Here is a 10,312-nt window from a genome sequence, read left to right on the forward strand (position 1 = left end):
ACAGAACAGAAAATATGGAATGGAATGGAACGGAACGGAACAGAACAGAACAGAATAGAAAGTGTGAAATGGAATGGAATGTGCAATGCTCTGTAGCAACAATTTGTGTCCAGGATGTGAGAGGTCAGTAAATATTTTCACCGTCCTCTTTTTTACTCATGCAGCCATTGTGAGTTTTTTGCAGCTCTGATTCTCCTCTGAAGTCTGTGTCGGTCTTGTAGGGTTGCAGAACCGAACCAGACAGTGATAGAGGTGCAGATGACAGACTCAACGATTCCTCTGCAGAACTGAACCAGCAGCTCCTGGGGCAGTTGGAACTTCCCAAGACGAGGCAAAAAATATTATTTCTCAATCCCAGCTCCTCCACCTGAATGAAAGGGGCAGGAACGGACAGCCCCCTCCCAAACTAAAAATCTTATTTTAACCCTTGGAATAGCCTCTAGCAACTTTCATTACAGGGGTGGCGCAGTGGTTAGAGTGCAGCAGTGCAGGCTGCTTCGGCAGTTCAAATTTCACCACCGGCTCCAGGTTGACTCAGCCTTCCATCCTTCCCAGGTGGGTCAAATGAGGACCCAGATTGTTGGGGGGCAAGAGGCTGATTCTGCAAACTGCTTAGAGAGGGCTGTAAAAGCACTATGAAGTGGTATATAAGTCTAAATGCTACTGCTATTGCTACAGTGGTCACTTCAGATTTTTCCAACATGGGAAGCCTATTTTCTGAAGAACCCTCCATCTCTGATCGGTCTTTAAGAGGGAGGGGGAAAATATCCCCCCAACCATGTTGCATAGCCAGCAGGCCCCCCAAGATGGAAAGAAAGCATATGTGACCAATTTGGGGTGAGGTCTGTAAGTTTAACCACCACAATTCAAATTTTAGGCCAATTTTAGGGCACGCAGTTACACCAGTTATACAGTGGTACCCCTACCTAACAGCGCCTCTATTTATGAACTTTTCTAGATAAGAACCGTGTGTTCAAGATTTTTTTGCCTCTTCTCAAGAACCATTTCCCCCTTACAAACCCGAGCCTCTGAAACTGTAACTGGAAAAGGCAGGGAGAAGTCTCCATGGGGCCTCTCAAGGAATCTCCTGGGAGGAAACAGGGCCGCAAAAAGCGGGTAGAAGCCTCTGTGGGGCCTCTCTAGGAATCTCCTGGGAGGAAACAGGGCCGGAAAAGGCGGGGAGAAGCCTCCGTGGGGCCCTTCTAGGAATCTCCTGGGAGAAAACAGGGTCGGAAAAGGCGGGGAGGAGCCACCGTGGGGCCTCTCCAGGAATCTCCTGGGAGGAAACAGGGCTGGAAAAGGCAGGGAGAAGCCTCTGTGGGGCCTCTCTAGGAATCTCCTGGGAGGAAACAGGGCTGGAAAAGGCAGGGAGAAGCCTCCGTGGGGCCTCTTAGGAATGTCCTGGGAGGAAACAGGGCCTCCACCCTCCCCATGGTTTCCCCAATCGCACGCCTTATTTGCTTTTACGTTGATTCCTATGGGAAAAAATGGCTTCTTCTTACAAACTTTTCTACTTAAGAACCTGGTCACGGAACAAATTCAGTTCGTAAGTAGAGGTACCACTGTACTCCGCTGCAATGATGGAGCAAAAATTCCTCCCCCTCTCCCCGTAGGGTTTAGGAGTGCCTCTCCTGGGAGGAGGGAATTCTAATTCACCCACACATCCAATCCTGCAAATACGTTTCGACAACCGGCCTGATTTCTTCAGTTTGAATTCTCATTTCATTGCTAGCTAAAAGGCTGATCGGATGTATATCAGTCCAGGAGAGAAACGAGAAGGGTCCTGTTTGGTTCCCACCTGCCTCTCTTCAAATCGTTCACTGTCAAATTAACTCAAATAAGATCCCATCTCTCCCGCTCTCTTCCCACCCCCCAGGCTAATTCATCCCAGCAGGATTTTTCCCGCACCTGGATGGGAAATTTTAGCATCATTTGAGCCAGCATTCCTTCCTGCAGTTTTCAGAGCAAATCAAAGCTGCAATGAAGGAAATTATCCCCAGCCAGGTTTTGGAAAGCTGATCCCAGAGGAAGAGCAGAAATAAAAACACCAGTTAGGTCAGGGGAAGATTTTATCAGTCCCCGTTTCCTGGGATGAGATAAAAGCTACGTAGGTTCTTTTGGGGGGTTCTTTTTTGCACCCACGTTTAAGTGGTTATTTAAACTGCCGGTGCCTCTATGTCTGAGCTGGACAGCCACGTAATCGACGGAATTGAGAAATAAAATAAATGGGGCATCGATCCCAGTTTACAAACGACACTGTTTCACACAAGCCAAATCTTTGCAAATCTACAACCTATAATCGGTTAGACGGCTCTCCATGTCAATCTAAGTTTTTATGCATTTAAAAAAATATATATGTACCTCTTTTTTACTCTTATATAATAAATACTGCTCAAAAAAAATAAAGGGAACACTCAAATAACACATCCTAGATCTGAATTCTCATTGAATATTCTCATTGAATATTTCGTTTGCACAACTATTCTATTTGCACAACAGCATGTGAAATTGACTGTCAATCAGTGTTTCTTCCTAAGTGGACAGTTTGATTTCACAGAAGTTTGATTTACTTGAAGTTATATTCTGTTTTTTAAGTGTTCCCTTTATTTTTTTGAGCAGTGTATATATAAGCTAAGAGGAGGAGAACCTGTGGCCTAGTGGTTAAAGCTGCCACCTTACAGGCAGACTCCCCAGATTCAAATCCAGGTGAGGGTATGGCTAGCTGATGAGAGCAAAATAGCTTGAAATAGATCTATATTAGTCTCCCCACCTTTTCATTATCAGCAAAAATATGTTACATGCATACATAAGAACCTAAGAGCCCTGCTGAATCAGGCCAAAGCCCATCGAATCCAGCCTTCTGTGTCTCACAGTGGCCCACCAATTGTCCATGGGGATCTTGAGCTGAAAGAGAAGGCAAAACCCTCCCTTTACCTGAACCCCCAAAAAATTGGTACCCAAGGGAACCCTGCCTGCCTCAACCAACATAGAGGCGGCACTTGGACATCCATTTCAATAACCACCGATACACTTGGCATCCATGAATCTCTCTAATCCTGCCTTGAAGCTCTCCAGGCTGACAACCGTCATGACCTCTTCTGGAAGTGAATCCCATAAACCATGGACCCTCTGGGTGAAGAAATATTTCCCTTTATTTGTCCCCACTTTTTTACCTATGAGCTTTAGGGAGGGCCCCCTCGTCCTAGTGTTGTGTGATAAAGAATTTTTCTATCCCATGCATGATTTTATACACTTCGATCAAGTCCCCCCTTAAACGCCGTCTTTCAAGGCTGAAGAGACCAAGGCGTTGCAACCTGGTTTCATAAGGGAGGGGCTCCATTTCCTGGATCATTCTTGTTGCCCTTTTTTGCACCTTTTCCAGTTCCATTATACATACATACATGCATACATGCATATATATGTGTGTGTGTTTGTCACATTTTTTTGCTGAATTTAATTCAACATACAGCCATTAAACATTCGTACTACTGGCCAGAGCAGAATGTTATCGCTCAATGGCCTGCTGGCATAAGTGTGTTTTCAAAGCCTTTCCACAACTTTTTCCTGAAATAGAAACATAGAAGATTGACAGCAGAAAAAGACCTCCTGCTCCATCTAGTCTGCCCTTATACTATTTCCTGTATTTTATCTTAGGATGGATCTATGTTTATCCCGGGCATGTTTAAATTCCGTTACTGTGGATTTACCAATCACGTCTGCTGGAAGTTTGTTCCAAGCATCTACTACTCTTTCAGTCAAATAATATTTTCTTACGTTGCTTCTGATCTTTCCCCCAACTCACCTCAGATTGTGCCCCCTTGTTCTTGTGTTCACTTTCCTATAAAAACGCTTCCCTCCTGAACTTTATTTAACCCTTTAACATATTTAAATGTTTCAATCATGTCCCCCCTTTTCCTTCTGTCCTCCAGACTACACAGATGGAGTTCATGAAGTCTTTCCTGATACGTTTTATGCTTGAGACCGTTTTAGAAACATAGAAACATAGAAGACTGACGGCAGACAAAGACCTCACGGTCCATCTAGTCTGCCCTTATACTATTTCTTGTATCTTATCTTAGGATGGATATGTGTTTATCCCAGGCATGTTTAAATTCAGTTCCTGTGGATTGACCAACCACGTCTGCTAGAAGTTTGTTCCAAGCATCTACTACCCTTTCAGTCAAATAATATTTTCTCATGTTACTTCTGATCTTTCCCCCAACTAACCTCAGATTGTGCCCCCTTGTGTTTTTGTAGCTAACCTCTCCGTCCCTTATAAACACGGGTATTTAATCTATTTATTCATTTTGCAAGCATCCATTTCCCTTCCAGAGGAATGTAGGAGGTGGGAAAGGAAAAAAAAAGAAATCTTAACTAGAGATATTCAATTCCAAACCCGGATTCCTCTAATCTCAGGATTAACTACAGAGATTTAAACTACGAACCTTTTAATATTTTTTTTTTTTTTAGCAATAGGTGGGAACTCCAGGGGGTTTTCTGCAATCTTTCTTTTTCTTTTTAAAAATAAAGCACAATGTGCTTTGGAAAAAAGATTAAAATCGTTGACATCCATCCATCCTTTCCTATTAACATCAAGGCTCAAGATCCAAAAAAAAGAAGTAACAGCAGGGAGCAGTCTCTCTTTAAAACTAGCTGGGATGCCTTTTCCTCCTGCAGGCAACATCGATTAATTTCCTCTCCCATGGCTGTGTTTGTGGTATGTGTGCGTGTGTGTTTGTGATGCCCCACGGTAAAAATAGACCGGAGGAAAATCAGAAATAAACAGCAAGAAAGGGAAGAGGCAAATCCACTCCAAAGTGGGATTTATATATGCCGGTGAAAATGCAGAAGTGAAAAAAAAGAGAGGAGAGGAGCGGGAGCTGAACATTTCAAAAAGTGCAGAAGATTTTTCTGCACACAGTCAAAAGAATTTGCCCTGAAGTCGTCAGAGAGGATTTTTAGCAGAGGAGGAGGGAGAGTAAGCAGATTACACTTTGCAAATGCTCAGGGATACTCTTGATTTCTGAAGGGGCTAAAGCTGACCTTGGAGCCTTATTGCTAGTGCATATTTTATTATTATCATAGGCTGCAACGTTCTACCTGTCAATGACTACTTCAGCTTCAACCGCAACAACACAAGAGCACGCAAACTTAATATTAACCGCTCCAAACTTGACTGTAAAAAATATGACTTCAGCAACCGAAGTGTCGAAGCGTGGAACTCATTACCTGACTCAGTAGTATCAACCCCTAACCCCCAACATTTCTCCCTTAGACTATCCACGATTGACCTCTCCAGGTTCCTAAGAGGTCAGTAAGGGGCGTGCATAAGTGCACCAGTGTGCCTTCCGTCCCCTGTCCAATTGTCTCTCCTTATCTCATTTATCTTTTCTTCTTTTCAAATATGTTCACCTATACTTTTATATCTTTTCTTCTATTCTTTTCTTTACTTATATTATTACATATCTTTCTCTTCAATGTGTATTATGTATTGGACAAAATAAATAAATAAAAATAAATATATTATTATTATTATTATTATTATTATTATTATTATTATTATTATTATTATTTAGATTTGTATGCCGCCCCTCTCCGAAGACTCAGAGCGGCTCACAACAACAAAACACAGTACAAATCCAATGATTAAAAAAACAGTTAAAACCCTTAATATAAAAAACAATCATATATCCCAGACAAACCATACATAAAACGGAACAGCCCTGGGGAATCAATTTCCCCATGCCTGACGGCAGAGGTGGGTTTTAATGAGTTTGCAAAAGGCGAGGAGGGTGGGGGCAGTCCTAATCTCCAGGGGAGTTGATTCCAGAGCCGGGGCCACCACAGAGAAGGCTCTTCCCCTGGGTCCCAACAGTGGACGGGACCCGGAGAAGGCCAACTCTGTGGGACCTAATCGGTCACTGGGATTTGTGCGGCAGAAGGCAGTCCCGGAGATATTCTGGTCCGATGCCATAAAGGGCTTTATAGGTCATAACCAACACATATTTCCATGTAACACACACACACACAAACACATATGCATTTATATATGCATATATATATATGCATAATATATGTACAATATATATTGTACATAGCTTCATGTACAATATATAGGCATATATATGTGTGTGTGTGTGATTGTACTACACACATAATTTTCTAGCAATAAGGCTAAAAAGGAAAGCTTTCAACTCAAGAGTATTCCTGAGCACATAAACACATATTGTGCCTATATATATGAACACACACACACATGTGCTGTATACACATTTATACACACATGTACAAAATGGTTCTCACGTGTTTTATTCCGCTGTAGTGATAATTGCTAGACAATTCTGTGCGTGCATATTTTCACGTACAATATAAATGCATATACAACACACATATATATACACACACATATACATGTGTGTGCGTGTATACTGTACATGAAAATATGCTCTCAGATAATTGCTAGGGAATTCTACATGTGCATATTTTCATGTACAATATATTCGGAGGAGAGCCTGTAGCTTAGAGGTTACAGGTTCAAATCCCGGGAAGGGCATGTCTAGCTGATGAGAGCATAACAAGCTCGAAGTAGATCTATACTATACTTTCTTTCCACATATCAGCAAAAATATGTAACCATTATATATATGGTTACACCCTAGAACACCCTTTATAGAGGGAAGGCAGCTCAAGTCTCGATGTGTTCGCTCTAGAACAAGGACAGAAGCACCAGCCTGAAGATGACGAGTGGGACCTCGTCGAAACGTCACCAGAAATCTCTAAATCCTACACGGGAAGAAACCCGAATATGCCAAGACTTTTATACCTGTACCCGTAAAAATCTACGAAAATAAATATATATATAAAAATATCAGGCCAAAAGCACCAACCTGAAGATGACGAGTGGGACCTCGTCAAAACGTCGCCAGGAATCTCTGAAACTTATATGGAAATTAACCCGAATATGCCAAGACTTTTATACCTGTACCCGTGAAAATCTACAAAAAGATATATATATCCTGGGAAAGGGGCGGCATAAAAGTCCAATTAATAAATATATATAATACACACGTATGTGTGTATGTGTATTGTACAGGAAAATATGCACACACTGGTAATTGCTAGATAATTCTGCGTTTCCATCTTTTCATGTTTTTATAGACATATACATATACACACATATATAGAATAGAATAGAATTTTTATTGGCCAAGTGTGATTGGACACACAAGGAATTTGTCTTGGTGCATATGCTCTCAGCGTCCATAAAATAAAATATACATTTGTCAAGAATCATATGGTACAACACTTAATGATTGTCATAGGGGTCAAATAAGTAATGAAGAAGCAATATCAATAAAAATATATATATGCATATATATTGAACATGAAAATATGTGCCCGCAGCATTGTCTAGCAATAAGGCTAAACGGACAGTTTTTAACTCAAGAATACTCCTGAGTGCATACACACATACAGTGCCTGTATATATAAACACACACAAACATTGTATATACACACACACACACACACACACACAAACACACTATGCTAATCCACTTGATTAGCAATTCATGTATTCAGGGAAGAGAATTGGGCCCCAAGGACAAGACTTCCATTGGGTCAAGGCAAGGTGGGGGGGGGCATTGAAAAGGGGTACCTCATATTACACACACACACACACACACACACACACACAATTTTGGAGGTGGAACCAAAGCTGATGTGACAACTCAGCGGGGAAGATAAAGACATCCATTCTGGGTAGAGAAAGAAAAGCACATTTTTTTTTTTCTTAAACCCACCCACCCACTCAGCCCCCAGATTTGAAAACGTGGCTGGGGGATTCCGATTCCCATCATCCACAGACCTTATCTTGTTCCCATTTTTCCTGCAGGGAATGGCTGGTGTCTGAGGTTTTTTTTTTAGTGCCTATCAGACAAACGGTCAGTCAAAATTGACCTCCCACCCAACACCTTGAATAAAATAATTGATTTTAATACCAGCTCTGTTGGATGTCCCGTTTAGATTTTTTTGGGGGGGGTGACCTGTTTGTATTGGGGAGGGGGCAAGAGGGAAAATTCGAGGGTTTTGGAATCCTTTTGATCTCCGGGACCGAAGGAAGAAGGTGGTCAAAGCAGGCAATGAAGATCTCTGTGTAAGAATGCTGGTTTTATTCCCAAGTATTTTCCATTTTTGCAGAAAAGGGAATCTGGTGTTTAGAAGGTGAGAGGAAGGGGGCGCTATGTATCCCTCCAGAGAGGGGATAATGGGAGGTGGAGTCCAATGGGCTACAAGGCAGTCTCTCCAGATGGGGCTGGACTGAGAAAGATAGGGGATGTTATTGATAGTGTAGTCCACATAGATCCTGCTGGGAACCTTCTCCCACCAAAGGTGGGTGGGCTGGGATTCCCAAGCAGGGGACGATGGGATTTGGAGTCCAACGCTCTGCCGAGAAGCCTCTCCAGACTGAGCTAGACCCCCTGAGTGAGACGGGGTGTATAGTACCCTCCTGGGAACCCTCTCCACCAACAGTGGGATGGGTGTGCCAAGCAGTGGAGCATGGGAGGTGGAGTCCTTATCTTTAGTGGATACAGGGAAGGCTAGAGATGGGGGAAGTATGGATGATGTAGTCCCCAAAGCTCCCTCGCCCCCCCCATGCCGGGCTAGAGATCTCAAATCGGGGAGTATGGGTGATGTAGCCCCCCCACCCTTTCTCCATGTGCAGGGCTAGAGATCCCAAATGGTGGACTATGGATGATGTAGTCCCCCATCCTTTTCAGATACATAAAAGGAACTAGAGGTCCAAGACAGGGGAGTATGGATAGTGTAGTCCCCCCACTCTCTTAAACCACCACTCATTCCTAAGTCAGGAGTATGGACAGTGTAGTCCCCCCACCTTCTCAAACCACCACTCCCGAGTCAGGAATATGGATAGTGTAGTCCAAACCCTCTCAAACAATCGCTCCAGAGTCAGGAGAATGGACAGCGTAGTCCCCCCACCTTCTCAAACCACCACTCCCGAGTCAGGAGTATGGACAGTGTAGTCCCCCCACTCTCTTAAACCACCACTCACTCATAAGTCAGGAGTATGGACAGTGTAGTCCCCTCACTTTCTCAAACCACCACTCCCGAGTCAGGAATATGAACAGTATAGTCCCCACCTTCTCAAACAGTCGCTCCCGAGTCGGGAGTATGGATAATGTAGTCCGCCCACCCTCACAAACCCCCTCTCCTCAGTCCCGGGGCTACAGCCCTCTCCTGTGGACCATGGGAAATGGAGTCCAACCCTCCCGAGCCTAACCGACTTTCCTCCCCCCCCCAAATAAGAAGCGGAGAAACCCTTCCCCACCCCGCCTGGGAATCCCATCTTCCCCCCCCCCCACACACAAAACCCCATCATCCCCGGCCGGCACTCACTACTTGTAGAGCTGCTGCAGGCAGAGGTCCAGGCACTCGCCCTCCACCTCGTCCTCGGTGATGTGCTCCGAGAGTGGCCGGGGCAGCGAGGGCAGTGGCGGCGGCGGGAGAGGGCTGGCCGGGCGAGGCGGCGGCGGAGTCGGCGGAGGCGCCGGCTCGGTCGGAGGAGCCTCCTCGGGCTCGGCGTCGCCGGCTGGGTCGGCTCCGTCCGCTCCGGAGCCTTCTTCCTCCTCCTCTTCCTCCTGGTCTCCATCCTCCTCATCCTCTGGTCCAGCCGTAGCTGCATCCTCCTCCTCCTCCTCCTCTCCATCCCCTTCTTCTTTCTCGCCCGCGGGGGCTTCTCCGTCCCCGGCAGGCGGCACAGGCGGCGGGGCTGCTGCTGCTGCTTCCTCCCCGGCTTCTTCTTCTTCGCCGCCGCCGCCGCCCGCGGAAGAGGCGGAGGAGGCGGCGGGCGAGGCGGGAGCCTCCGCCGCTTCGAACGGTCCGCGGAACTCGCCCAGGAAAGCCTCCAGGAAGCGGCGGAAGGAGCGCTCCTCCGCCAGGCTGCAGGGGCCGCCCGCGGCCATCGCGGCTCCCTCCGCTCGCTCGCCCGACCCGCCGCAGCCCCAGCTGCCCAGCCAGCCCCGAGAGCGCGCCGCGCGCCCCCGCCCGGGATCCCCGCGCCCCGCCTCCGCCCCCTGCGAGCGCCCGAGAGGCAGGGAGGGCGGGGCTGGGAGGAGGGAGCAGGCGCGCGCCCCCGCTCTGCTTTCCACCGACAGCGGGAGTTTCTTTTCCTTCCCTTTGCAAGCGGGGAGGGGGCGTGCAATGCCCCCCGTCCCTGGTTTCTGCAAAAAGGCAGAGAGACACCTCCCCTTTTAAGAAGGGGCGAAGGGGGTGCAATCCCCCTCCTCTCTTC

The 10,312-nt window shown here is 46.1% G+C and overlaps 1 protein-coding gene across 1 annotated transcript in view; it reads right to left on the reverse strand.

The window, feature by feature from the left end:
- PPM1E (protein phosphatase, Mg2+/Mn2+ dependent 1E) overlaps positions 1-10,000 on the reverse strand; it is a 131,555-nt gene extending 121,555 nt beyond the window's left edge. The window contains exon 1 of the mRNA XM_070735396.1: positions 9,418-10,000. Coding sequence (XP_070591497.1) covers positions 9,418-9,983 — 566 coding nt within the window. The 5' untranslated portion in view covers positions 9,984-10,000. The remainder of the gene's footprint in view (positions 1-9,417) is intronic.
- Positions 10,001-10,312: the final 312 nt, after the last annotated feature.

Source organism: Erythrolamprus reginae, chromosome 1 (assembly GCF_031021105.1).
Source record: "Erythrolamprus reginae isolate rEryReg1 chromosome 1, rEryReg1.hap1, whole genome shotgun sequence".
Lineage (NCBI taxonomy): Eukaryota > Metazoa > Chordata > Lepidosauria > Squamata > Dipsadidae > Erythrolamprus > Erythrolamprus reginae.